The 14,348-nt window shown below is 41.7% G+C and overlaps 1 protein-coding gene across 3 annotated transcripts in view; it reads left to right on the top strand.

Moving 5' to 3' along the window:
* FSHR (follicle stimulating hormone receptor) overlaps positions 1-7,237 on the top strand; it is a 165,716-nt gene extending 158,479 nt beyond the window's left edge. For all 3 annotated transcript variants that reach the window (XM_039532582.1, XM_039532581.1, XM_039532583.1), the window contains one exon: positions 5,039-7,237. In XM_039532582.1, the coding sequence (XP_039388516.1) occupies positions 5,039-6,272 (1,234 nt within the window). In that variant the 3' untranslated portion in view covers positions 6,273-7,237. The remainder of the gene's footprint in view (positions 1-5,038) is intronic.
* The last annotated feature ends 7,111 nt before the right edge of the window (positions 7,238-14,348 follow it).

The following is a 14,348-nucleotide window of genomic DNA, read 5'->3' as shown; positions in this document are numbered from 1 at the left end:
CCTGGTCTGGAAATAAAGTCCCAGCATGCAGATTTCTATACAGTCTAGTGTTCCTAAAGATGCATACATGCACATTCCCTGACCTCCCTGCATTGATGTCAGTGAAACGGCCCTGGTGATCCACCAGTGCCTGCAAGACCAGGGAGAAGTAACCCGTCTGGTTTATGTTCTCTATTGCAAGATGGTTTGGGGCCAAAATTGGGTATGCGTTCCATCTGTCACCCAGACGCAGTTTGGGAATCCCATTGCCTCAATGCCATCTTTTATTTCCTACACATTACCCAGAGTCACAGTCCTTCCTAGCAGAAGGTGATTAATAGCCCTGCACACTTGCATCACCATAGCCCCCACAATGTACTTTCCAACTCCAAACTGATTTGTGACTGACACCAGAGTTGCCAGCTTCCACACAGCGATCACCACTCATTTTTCCACAGTGAAACAGCTCTTGTTTTGGTGTCCTTGCACTGCAGTGCTGGGGAAAGCTCTGCATACAGTTCCAGGATGGTGCATTTGCACATCCGAAAGTTCTACAGCCACTGCTCATCATCCCATACGTGCATCACACTGTGATAGCACCATTCAGTGCTTGTTTCCTGAGCCCAGTACTGACAGTCCATCATGTGCAGCTATTCTCTGAATGCCATACGCAATCTTGAATTATTTCTTTCAGTGGTACACTGTAGGGCAGGCACTACTGATTCACTTTTTGATTCAGAGCTCATGAAATACTGCAGGACTAGTCACACTGTGTTCATCATGCTCATCACCAGACTGGTCAGCAGTTCAGAATCCACGCTTTCAGGCAGAGTTGGCGGGCACACAATTTACATGGGCTGTTAAAAACAGTGTGAAACTAACCAATGGAATGATGGAACAGAAAGAAGTTTATCATGGTACAGTGAGGATGCCCCCATAATGCACCACAATCCATTCCCACAGCTCCTAGCAGCAGAGGGTGATGAGTGGCACAGTGAAATAGTTACCCACAATGCAATGCTTTCTTTGTTGATGCAAGAGCAACAACTGCATCGACACAAGGAACATTTTGTGGGCGTGCACGTCCAATGTAATTAAAGTGGCTTATGATCGTCAATGTAACTTATGTCGACTTAATTCCATAGTGTACACACAGCATAAATCAGCACAAAGAGGCATTTACATCAGCAGGAACCAAATTTAAATAAAGACACTTCCACAGGTAGGTTGATGCAAGGCAGCTTCCATCAACCTAACCCTGCAGTGTAGATCAGGCCTATACCTAAGGTATGTGGGTAGTGGCATTAGCTTATTTCTATAATCTATTCTCTCTTTCATAATCAAGACTCTTATAATTTAAAAAAAAATGGAACACAACATGAATTTTCAAAACTTTCTCCAAATTGTTTATTTTTAATTAAACTACTGAGAAGTCAAGAAAAGCTTATCTGGAGCAAGTCATTCAAGCAGAGAGAACACGGAGAAGGGATTCTATTGAAGTCGCATCCTTATATTGAAATAACAGAAAAGTTTTAATTCAGGAAAGTAGTGATATACTTTGACTCTGAACCTCAAAGTCATTTGCATGCACGTTAGCTTAGATATAGAGTATAGGATGTAGTAGATACACCTGCTTCCATGTCAAAGCATTTTCTGTGTCTGACACAAGCTCTGTGTGTACTCAAGACTGTTCAATTGTTTTGAAGAGTACTTAATGACATGTTCAACCCCACTGTGATGATTGTCTGATCAAGGACTACACTTGATAAGTGGAAGAGAGATTATTCATCATCATCATCATGAGAGTACTGGTGTCACTTGACTTCATCATACATTATCCCAAGACTATTATTTCTCCTTTCAAGATTAGATCTAGGATGTAATTTGTCAGGGAGAATAAAAATTATCTACCTCATAACCTGAATTATCCATTTTTAAGAATGTTTGAGCCTTATGGTTGTCACACAAGAACCCTCAGAGGATGTTCAGGGTCAGATCCTCAGCCCCATCTGGCTGCTCCAGTGATTCAAATCTACCCTAACAGCAGTTAAGCAACACTCTGAGGAATCTGCTCTACTGGAGAATCTTTAGGTGGTGAAAGCTGCCACAGTGGCTCCTACGCTATCCTTCTCCCAGCAAAGCACCCCTACATGTCAGTGATCCCTGGCTCCCAGAAGAACCCCTTTGGGGCCATGGGCAACCAATGTAAGTTACAGGAGCCCTGTGGCTGTTCTAACTTGTGTAGGGGATCTGGTCAAAAATGGACCAGCCTCAGGATCCAGGACTTGTAAAGATGAATTAAAGATAAGTCAGCTTTGTCCTTCCCACCCAAGCTCCCTGGTCTTGCACAACACATGGCTCAGTTGGCCCATAAGCTCTGGCCCTAAGATCTAATTTTTGAGAGCTTATGGTTATAACATTGGTCTATAAAATCATAATAAAAGTCTGATGTTGATCTAATAAAAGATACACTACATTTTATACTAACTTGTATAAAGTTTGCTTTGCAGGGTGTGTTGGAGGCCCTCCTTCATTTGTGATTCAAAAGATAATTTCCTCCTGTCTATATGTCCCTGAAGCTGACAATTCCCAGCAGGAACTTCAGCCATCGTTTTGATTGTTTTGATATAAAGATTAGCTTCTATCTAAAAGAATCATGATGATATGCCTTTCTTCTTACATTTGAAATTGTCTACGCTATGAAATTATGTTGACCTAACTTACAGCCATCGCAGTTATTAAATCACTTGTGTGTGTGCACACTTGGGTCCTTGTGTCAGCAGTGTGTGTCCACACCAGGAGCACTTGTATTGATTGTATTGTCAGTGTGGGGCATTGTGAGATGACTTCTAAAGACCAATAACAGTCAACGTAAGAAACACAGTATCTACACTGATGCTCAGGAAGGTGGTGTTACTAAATGGACATAGAGAGACACTTATGTTGGCAGAAGCCAAATTTAAGTACAAGACTTCTGAGTTCTAATCCTAGTTCTGATGCTGGCTTTTGTGACCTTGAGCAAATTACTTAATCTGACTGTGCCTCAATTCAAGTTCCTTTAAGGGATCCTGTGTCTTCTAAGAGAAACTTACACTTGCTCTTCATTGTACAAGAACAGGTAGCTATGAATGGTACTGTGCAAGGGGAAATTACTGATTTGTAATTATAGTTAAGTTTTCAAGATATTGTTGACTTTATAAATTATTTCACTATGGAAATGCCCCTGAATACTTTAAGAAGAGCAACTTCAGAGAACAATTCAAATCCCTTTCCTTTAAAAAAGCAGATTTTTAGTTACCATGAAAGATAACTAAAATGATCAGTTGCTCTATGGCACTGCGGTGATGAAAAAGTACAGAAAATAATTCCAGACACAGGGTAATTTTTTTTCAAAAATGCCTAAGTGACTTAAGTTCCTAAGTCCCATTGGGACCCTTAGGCCCTCTCTAAATCACTTTTGAAAATGATACTTAATTGCCAACGTCAATAGACAGTTTGAACTTTTTACCCTCAGATGTAATTGTCTGTGATTCCAGTCTTACAGTGACTGGCAGTTTTATTTGATCTTTTTTCATGTTAAATAAGTTTTTGTTTTTTAGGAAAAAAATTTAAATGGAGATATTCAGAGCTAACATGTGCCCCCTCTTTCACACTGGAAACTAGAATGGATCCCTTGCAATATATAATAATAATAATAACAAAAAAAAAGGATTCTTCAGGACAGTATGTTTAAATCTGGATTCAAATACTTGGTTGATGAAACACTCCTAAAAGGACAGCATGAAATCATGTAATTTGAATGTTGTTTGCACAGCATTCTTCAAATTTTGCCCATCCCGTTGTGAAAAGAACCATAAGATACAATTGTGTATCTGCGTGTTGAGACAGACTGAGAGGAAAACAAATAACTGAGCCCACACTCTTACATTTTTCCATACTCTTTCATAGATTTCATCTACTGGTACATAAATAATTAACAGAATATTACTGTACAGATAAGTCTCTGGAGTGGATTCAGAATATATTTTGAGACAAGGAAAGCAGATTGATTAATTGTGTAAATAAAGGAAGACTTGCTAATTCATCAATAGAACAGTAACATGTACTTTAATGGGGATATCTAGGGCCCTGATTCAGCAATGTGTTTAACCACATAAATAATCTTACTGGGTGCTAGAACAAGTTTTATATTCAGTTGTATTCAGAAAATACAAGCAACATTATTTACTAGCAGACATGCAAATCTGCTATCTGTAAGCATAGGAAGTAATTTACCTGTAATGAATTGTGCTGGTCAAGCCTGCATAAATTGAGGAAAAGATGGCAGTGAATGTAATTTGCTTATTGGAAGCATCTTGTCTCATTTGTCTACTTTTGGCACCCTCTTTTGGTCCATTATACACCCTCCCAACCCCTTTGCTTCCTTGATTTGTTTCTTGAGATGCACACCAAATTCTGGGAAGAGAATACATATTTCAGTCCCTTTGCATAAAAAGTGATGATTGGAAAATTTCAATGAAAAACTAAAACATTCTCAATTTTTTTTGCATTCTCCCTGCCCTCCCCCATTTTTCAACAAGCTGTATGTTTTGCAATGATATTTTGTCATTGTTTATGTGATTTCACCCCAAGCTATACTTTAGCACCTATAGGCCCTGACTCTGCAAACCCTTATACATGTGCTTAACTTTATGCATGACAATAAGCCCATTGAAACCAATGGGATTAATCATCTCTGTAAAGCTAAGCATGTGCATAAGATTTGCAGGACTGGGGCCTCAAATCTTGACTTGGGGTAAATAATCAGTTAACAAGAGGGGCAGAGATGTTAATGGGAACTGCATGATATCTCTTATTTATTGTAAAAAGAAGTGATGAAGTGGGCTATAGCCCACGAAAGCTTATACTCAAATAAATGTGTTAGTCTCTAAGGTGCCACAAGTACTCCTGTTCTTTTTGCGGATACAGATTAACATGGCTGCTACTCTGAAACCTTATTTATTGTATTTCTTCTGCTATATTTTTTAGGCACTAACTATGTTCTGTTCTTCCATTACAGTTCTGCATTGCATCCAATATGTAATAAATCTGATGTCATGCAAGACGCTGATGAGCAGCCTGCGGACAGGGTGCACAGAAGATCTGTAGTTGAGGATTACTTTCCCAACAACTACATGGATTTTGACTCACTAGAAAATGAATTTGACTTTGACTATGGCTTATGTAATGAAGTAGTACATGTGGCTTGCTCTCCTAAGCCTGATGCCTTCAATCCTTGTGAAGATATCATGGGATACAATATCCTCAGAGTCCTGATATGGTTTATCAACATTCTAGCTATCACTGGGAACATCATTGTGTTGGTTATTTTAATAAGCAGTCAATATAAACTCACTGTCCCTCGGTTTCTAATGTGCAATCTTGCATTTGCAGACCTATGTATAGGCATCTATCTGTTGTTGATTGCATCTGTAGATATACAGACCAAAAGCCAGTATTACAACTATGCCATAGACTGGCAAACTGGTGCGGGATGCAGTGCTGCAGGGTTTTTCACTGTGTTTGCGAGCGAACTTTCAGTTTACACACTGACTGTGATCACTCTGGAAAGATGGCATACAATCACCTATGCCATGCAACTGGACCGCAAGGTTAGATTTCGGCACGCCATGGTTATCATGATTTTTGGTTGGATGTTTGCCTTCACTGTGGCCCTTCTTCCCATATTTGGAGTCAGCAGCTACATGAAAGTCAGCATTTGCTTGCCCATGGATATAGAAACACCACTTTCCCAGGCTTATATCATATTCCTTTTAGTACTGAATGTTCTTGCATTTATGATCATCTGTGCCTGTTACATCTGCATCTACTTTACAGTGAGAAACCCTAATGTTATCGCTTCAAACAGTGACACCAAAATTGCCAAGCGCATGGCTATACTGATCTTCACCGATTTTCTGTGCATGGCACCAATATCTTTTTTTGCAATATCGGCATCACTCAAGCTTCCTCTCATCACTGTGTCCAAATCCAAGATCCTCCTGGTTTTGTTCTACCCTATCAATTCATGTGCCAATCCTTTCTTGTATGCAATTTTCACAAAGACCTTCCGAAGAGATTTCTTCATTTTACTGAGCAAGTTTGGTTGCTGCGAAATGCAAGCCCAAATTTATAGAACAGAGACTTCCTCATCTGTCCATAATTCCCATATGAGAAATGGCCATTGTACTCCAGCTTCTAAAACCAGTGATGGAACTATTTATTCATTAGTTCCTCTGAATCACTTGAACTGAAATATTTGTGTGGATTTATGTATATGGCAGCATGGTTGTTTTTAACTGTGAATTTGTAAAATGATTTTAACATAACATGTAAAGTTATATTTTCAATGGAGAAACATTTTTATTTTCTGCTGTACATTTTATTTTTATGAACAACCAGCAAAAGTGACATCATATCTTCAGTTTTTGAAGGACAACCAACAAAACTTCAGTTAACACTTCTTTGAAGAATTTCTCAAGAATCACGTAAACTCTGGAGAATGTATTCTCTCCCCACACTTTTCTAAAGTTGTCCTAGGCTATGTAATGCATTGAGTTTGAGAATTCAGTGTTGACTATCAATGGCTGAAAGAAAAAAATACAGAATTAAAAAGTTTTGCTGTAAAACATACCAGAGATCTTGTTAAGGGTACGATAACTTGACAAAGTAGTAATATATACTACACATTCAGCTGACAAGAGCTAAAGTGCAAGATTATTTCATTTACCCCCGCACAATGGTATTGGGAGATTTTGGTCCACATTGTTTTTGTTTCCATCACCAAAGCAGGGGGCTAAAAGACACCTTCAAGTCAGTACTGGTCCATTTCTGACCCAAATCCATATGGGAAGAGTCCCAGTGTGTACATAAGAGTCCGCTAGCAAATGGTTGATACACTTTTCGTTAGTGAGCTGAATGTAGTTGCAGAAGTACCTCTCATTTCAAAACAACATTGGTTGAATCTGGTGATTAAGAGTATTTGTGACTTTGTACCACCAGATTCTGACATGTGAATGAACAAACACCTTGATCCTGCAAGTCCCTGTAGGCACCTGTAGCAAGCTGCATTGAACTTGGAGGGAAGAGCACAGGCTGCAGGAGGACAAGTTTGGAGGAGGCAACAGCCAATCTGTATGCATGTGATTTGAATGCAAGCTGCAATTGCAGCATCACTGTACATACTTCTCTTAATAAAGAGCCAATTTCATTTTAGAAACATGGAGTCCTCTCATGTTATTATTCAGCACTTTGTACATGAAACAGTGCTCAAGAGTGAATGCAAGATGGTTGCTCTCCAGCACAAGTTCAATGAGAAGCTAAGGGTACAAGCTAAGTTAAACACTAGAACCTACATTTTCAAAAGTGATTAGTGCTTTTAGGTGTCTTCATTTTTGACTGCCCAATTTAAGAAACCTTAAAAGGACATGATTTTCAGAAAATGCTGGGTATCTGACATCTAAAAATCAGGCCCTTTAAGGTGTCTTGAGACACCCAGAATCACAGATCCCTTTTGAAAATTTTCTCAGCAGTAAGTCTGTTATCTTCCACATTGAGCTGTAGTTAGTCTCAAATCCACTGTGCACTTGGTTTCTTACTCACAAGTGTGAAATGTCAATAAGGGAGACTGGACATGTTGGGAGACCTACACTTAGGTGCAATCTTCATCTTGTTAATGAGATGGTTAATTCTACATTTCTTCTTAAACTTTACCCCCGTTACTTGGCAAGAGTAATTTAGCAACCACACATCAGTGTTTTCATTAATGTAAGAGCAAGTTCCCCTCATGCACCAAGTCCTGCTTTATAACTGCAAAACTTTGTACCTGTGTAGTACAGGTTCAACACCTTAGTCTTTCTGAGATTATAACTTGCCCAGAGTTCATAGAATTTAAGGCCAGAAGGGACCACCCCAGATTATCTATAGAATCATAGACTATCAGGGTTGGAAGGGACCTCAGGAGGTCAACTAGTCCAACCCCCTGCTCAAAGCAGGACCAATTCCCAACTAAATCATCCCAGCCAGGGCTTTGTCAAGCCTGGCCTTAAAAACCTCTAAGGAAGGAGATTCCACCACCTCCCTAGGTAACCATTTCTAGTGCTTCACCACCCTCCTAGTGAAAAAGCTTTTCCTAATATCCAACCTAAACCTCCCCCACTGCAACTTGAGATCATTACTCCTTGTGCTGTCATCTGGTACCTCTGAGAACAGTCTAGATCCATCCTCTTTGGAACCCCCCTCATTCTTCTCTTCCTCAGACTAAACAATCCCAGTTCCCTCAGCCTCTCCTCATAAGTCATGTGCTCCAGCCCCCTAATCATTTTTGTTGCCCTCCGCTGGACTCTTTCCAATTTTTCCACATCCTTCTTGTAGTGTGCGGCCCAAAACTGGACACAGTACTCCACATGAGGCCTCACCATCTAATCGGACTTCCTGTATTTCACAGGCCACCGACACCACCCAGTACCCACACACTAAAGTTCACAACCAAAATTAGACAAAAGACGACAAGACACCAAGCTATTATTTGCCACAGAGAGAGAGAATCTGAGGGACCAAGGTACATCAGTGCCCAAGGCCCCTGCAATGGCAGCAAAATGATTAAGTGAGCTATACCCAGATAATCCTGGCAAGTGACTTGCACTCTATGCAGCAGAGGAAGATGAAAATCACTACCAATCTGTCCTGGAAGAAAATTCCTTCCTTACCCCACATATGGCGATCACTTAGATCCTGAGCATGTGAGCAAAAACCAGCCAGCCAAGGACATGAGAGAGAGAGAATGCTCAGTGCAACTCAGAGCCCTGGCCCACATTGTCCAGTGTTCCATTTCCAGCCATGGAAAAGTGTTTCTCTGCATTATTATTCTGTTTAATAGCAGAGACAAAGATTTGAATATTTTAGAAAACCTATTAATTTGATCTTCATAAAACATTCTATTTTTTACTGAGTATTTTTCACCTTTCAGAAAGCAGAAAGCTGCTGTCCTCATCCTGCCTTCTCATGTGCCCAGTAGAATTATTAAGCCAGATAGTAATATATGTTTTGACTGTTCAAAAAACCATAATGCTTAGCGTTAATCTAATTTCAGGGTATTTCCTTTCTCATGGCATTTCAGAAAGAACCTACCAAGGAGCTTAAATTGCCAGAAGTTAATACATGAGATAAAATACATTTTTCCCAGAGGGGTGTTACACTATCATTTAAGGTTATTGGACCAGAAGTATGTATTCAAACTATATGGGTTTTTTCCCAAATAAACATCTTTTACAGTATTTTGTGTAATGGCCGCAGATACAGTTGATGTCATTTGGTGCAAAAAGGGTATTTAGATTTCATTCAGTTTCAGCTACATTATATCCAAAGCTGATTAAACTGTTGTCCTACAAAATGGAAGCTGAATTCAGCCATCTCCCAAAGAGTGTGACAGGAAGGAAGGTTCCATTAAAAGGAACTCCAAAAGGTAGTGCTGGATAGAAAATTTAAAAAGGGGAAAACAAAAAGCTGTTATTACAAAGCTTACTATTGGGAATTGGAGCCTTAAATCAGCAGGTAAAGAACTTGATAGTCCAGATCCACAAATTAGAAAGGCAAGAAATGTCTGGAGGAGCAAAAGGAGATATACAAAATACATCTGGTATAACCTAATGAGACATTTTCGGAAAAGAGTAAAAGCTGTGAGGCAATCAGAGAGGAATGTGACCAGCTTGTAAAACAAGTGGCAAACTTACAAGACCAATTGTGGAAATGCCAGCATGATGGGAGGTAGGGGATCCTAGAGGGTTTCCCACAGGTTATATCATAACTAGGGGATGTAACTGTGCAGCAGGGTCCATGCAGGTTCCACAAGGGTTACTACTGAGACCCATTCCCTTTGCATCTAGAAGCTGGAATCCCTTGTTAAGGTCTTCGGACACCCTCCTAGTGATAGATGGAATAGGTTTATTCAGTGGATGTTGAAGGGAGTGTGTCACTGTGCCTCTGTGGGTCACAACTGATAATACCAAATTGGTTAAAGGAATCAAATACATACAATAATTGTGAAGTTCTTGGATCAGGCTTGTAGGAGCAATGGCATAAGCTGCTGGCTTGTTAAGTCTCTGGTTACTTCCAAATCATTGGAAGGTCCTCAGTCCTGTGGGTAGAAAGTTCCCATTAGTATAAGTCCGTAGTACAGAGATTTAAGCAGGAAAGAGGCAAAATGGAGATGTTTCCAGGGCTTTTTATAGCTTCTGCCAAGTGAAGCTAAACACATTGTTCTCACTGTGGAGAATTACAAGGAACAAGATGGTGTTTGGAGTTATATGGGCAAGTCACATGTCCATGCATGCTTAACATAACATAAGAATTGCCCTATGGGTCAGAACAAAGATCCCTCTAGCCCACTATCTTGTCTTCTGACAGTGGCCAGTGCCAGGTGCCCCTTAGGGAATGAACAGGACAGGTAATCATCAAGTGATCCATCCCCTGTCACTCATTCCCAGCTTCTGGCAAACAGAGGCTAGGGACACCATTCCTGCCCATCCTCTCTAATAGCCATTGACGGACCTATCCTCCATGAATTTATCTAGTTCTTTTTTGAACCCTGTTATGGTCTTGGCCTTCACAACATCCTCTGGCAAGGAGTTCCACAGGTTGACTGTGCATTGTGCAAAGAAATACTTCCTTTTATTTGTTTTAAACCTGCTACCTATTACTTTCATTTGGTGCCCCCTAGTTCTTATGTTATGAGAACTAGTAAACAACACTTCCTTAACTACTTTCTCTACACCAGTCATGATTTTATAGACCTCAATCATATCTCCCCTTACCAGTTTCTTTTCCAAGCTGAAAAGACCCAGTATTATTAATCTCTCCTCATACAGAAGCCGTTCCATACCCCTAATCATTTTTGTTGCCCTTCGCTGTACCTATTTCAGTTCCAATATATCTTTTTGAAGATGGGATGACCACATCTGCACACAATATTCATGTGCTCCAGCCCCCTAATCATTTTTGTTGCCCTCCGCTGGACTCTTTCCAATTTTTCCACATCCTTCTTGTAGTTTGGGGGCCAAAACTGGACACATTACTCCAGATGAGGCCTCACCAATGCTGAATAGAGGGGAATGGGAATCTGCTGGCAATCCGCCTACTTATACAGCCCAAAATGCCATTAGCTTTCTTGTCAACAAGGGCACACTGCTGACTCATATCCAGCTAGATCCTTTTCTGCAGAACTGCTGCCTAGCCACTTGGTCCCTAGTCTGTAGCAGTGCATGGGATTCTTCCATCCTAAGTGCAGGACTCTGCACTTGCTCTTGTTGAACCTCATCAGATTTATTTTGGCCCAATCCTCTAATTTGTCTGGCTCTCTCTTTGTCCTATCCCTACACTCCAGCATATATACCACTCCTCCCATTTTAGTGTCATCTGCAAACTTGCTGAGGGTGCAGTCCACACCATCCTCCAGATCATTAATGAAAATATTGAACAAAACCAGCCCCAGGACTGACCCTTGGGGCACTCTGCTTCATACCGGTTGCCAACTAGACATGGAGCCATTGGTCACTACCCATTGAGCCCGACAATCTAGCCAGCTTTCGATCCACCTTATAGTCCATTCATCCAGCCCATACTTCTTTAACTTGCGGTCAAGTATACTGTGGGAGACCGTATCAAAATGTTTGCTAAAGTTAAGGAATAACACGTCCACTGCTTTCCCCATATCCATAGAGCCAGTTATCTCATCATAGAGGGCAATTAGGTTGGTCAGGCATGACTTGCCCTTGGTGAATATATGCAGACTGGACTCCTGGACTCCTTTCTCCCTCATGTTGTTGATCCTGCCCATCAGTTCCCTGAAGGAGTCAAAGTCTGCTTTTCTGAAATCCAGGGCCCAAATTCCGGTGCTCTCCTTTCTTCCTTTTGTCAGGATCCTGAACTCGACCATCTCATGGTCACTGCCTCCCAGGTTCCATCCAGTTTTGCTTCCCCTACTAATTGTTCCTGGTTGTGAGCATCAGGTCAAGAAGAGCTCTGCCCCTAGTTGGTTCCTCTAGCACTTGCACCAGGAAATTGTCCCCTACACTTTCCAAAAACTTCCTGGATTGTCTATGCACCACTGTATTGCTCTCCCAGCAGATATCAGGGTGATTGAAGTCCCCCATGAGAACCAGGACCTGTCCACCTTATCCCCCTGATCTGGTGGTCTATAGCAGACTCCCACCACGACATCACCTTGGTTGCTCACGCTTCTAAACTTAATCCAGAGACTCTCAGGTTTTTCTGCATTTTCATACTGGAGCTCTGAGCAGTCATACTGCTCTCTTACATACAATGCAACTCCCCCACCTTTTCTGCCCTGCCTTTTCTTCCTGAACAGTTTATATCCATCCATGACAGTACTCCAGTCATGTGAGTTATCCCAGCAAGTCTCTGTTATTCCAATCACACCATAATTCCTTGACTGTGCCAGGGCTTCCAGTTCTCCCTGCTTGTTTCCCAGGCTTCTTGAATTTGTGAATAGGCACTTAAGATAACTCGCTGATCATCCTGCTTTTCCAGTATGATGCACTCTCCTGCTCATGCTTCGTCCTGGTATCCCACTTCCGCATTTACCTCAGGGCTTTGGTCTCCTTTCCCCGGTGAATCTAGTTTAAAGCCCTCCTCACTAGGTTAGCCAGCCTGCTTGTGAAGATGCTCCTCCCTCTCTTCATTAGGTGGAGCTCATCTCTACCTAGCACTATTTCTTCTTGGAACACCATCCCATGGTCAAAGACTCCAAAGCCTTCTCTCTGACACCACCTGCGTACCCATTTGTTGACTTCCACGATTCGACGGTCTCTACCTGGGCCTTTTTCTTCCAGTGGGAGGATGGACGAGAACACCACTTGCGCCTCAAACTCCTTTATCCTTCTTCCCAGAGCCACGTAGTCTGCAGTGATCTGCTAAAGGTCATTCTTGGCGTAATCATCTGGAGTAATGTGCCCACAGGGAGAAGTAGGAAGTGGTAGTGATCCAAGGGCTTGATGAGTCTCATCAGTCTCTCCGTCACATCATGAATCCTAGCTCCTTGCAAGCAGCACACTCCTCGGTTTTCCCAGCTGGGATTGTAGAGAGATGACTCAGTCCCCCTTAGGAGAGAGTCCCCAACCACCACCACCCACCTCCTTCTCTTGGGAGTGGTGGTTGTGGAACCCCTATCCCTGCCTTCCAATCGGTGGAGTCTCCTTCTGCTCTCTTCCTTCAGATGTATCATCTAGTCCACTTTCCGCATTAGTACTTGTGGAGAGAACATGAAAACGGTTGCTCAACTGTATCTGCATTGCTGGTACATGGATGCTCCTCTTTCTTCTTCTGGAAGTCACTTGCTGCCAATTTTCCTCACCATCCTTCTGTCCCCACTGCACGGCCTGCTCTGATTCTTCAGAATGTTGTGCCCGTAGAAACATATCCTGACATCTGTCCAGGAAATATTCATTTTCTCTTATGCAATGCAGGGTTGATACTTGTTTCTCCAGACCTTGAACCTTCTCTTCCAGTATGGAGACCAGCTTGCACTTTGTACAGACAAAGTCACTTCTGTCCTGTGGAAGAAAGACAAACATGGCACATCCTGTGCAGGTCACAACGGTCTATCGCTCACCATCCATATTACCTTTCTTCTAAGAGCTTCCTCAGCTGTTGCAGTAACTACTCAGAGAAGCCTGCAATATGAAAGCCTCAGTGGGCTCTCCCAAGGCGAACTCCCAGTCAAACTCCCTCTGTTAGTCTCGTCACTGTTTGCTGCTCAGCAGGTTCGCAACTGGCTGCCTTTTTATAACAATCAGGCCTACTCAAGGCCCACCTGGAACAAAGCACCCCCAATTCACACTTTTCAAACAATCAAGCACATGGTCAAACTGATAAACTGACAAATTGTCCCCACTACAGACACTCAGATACTCAGATACAGATAGTAATTTTGTATCATCTGCAAATTTTATCACTTCACTGTTTACCTCTTCTTCCAGATCATTTATGAATATGTTGAATAGGACTGGTCCCAGAACAGAGCCCTGAGGGACACCACTATTTACCGCTCTCCATTCTGAAAACTGACCATTTATACCTACCCTTTGTTTCCTATCTTTTAACCACTTACCAATCCATGAGAGCACCTTCCCTCTTATGGCAGCTTACTTTGCGTAAGAGCCTTTGGTGACGGAATTTGTCAAAGGCTTTCTGAAAATCTAAGTACACTCTATCCACTGGATCCCCTTGGTCCATATGCTTGTTGACCCTCTCAAAGAATTCTAGTAGATTGGTGAGGCATGATTTCCCTTTACTAAAACCATGTTGACTCTTCC

This window comes from Mauremys reevesii, linkage group 3, assembly GCF_016161935.1.
Source record: "Mauremys reevesii isolate NIE-2019 linkage group 3, ASM1616193v1, whole genome shotgun sequence".
NCBI classification, from domain to species: domain Eukaryota; kingdom Metazoa; phylum Chordata; order Testudines; family Geoemydidae; genus Mauremys; species Mauremys reevesii.
This window is presented reverse-complemented; position numbering and strand designations above follow the sequence as displayed.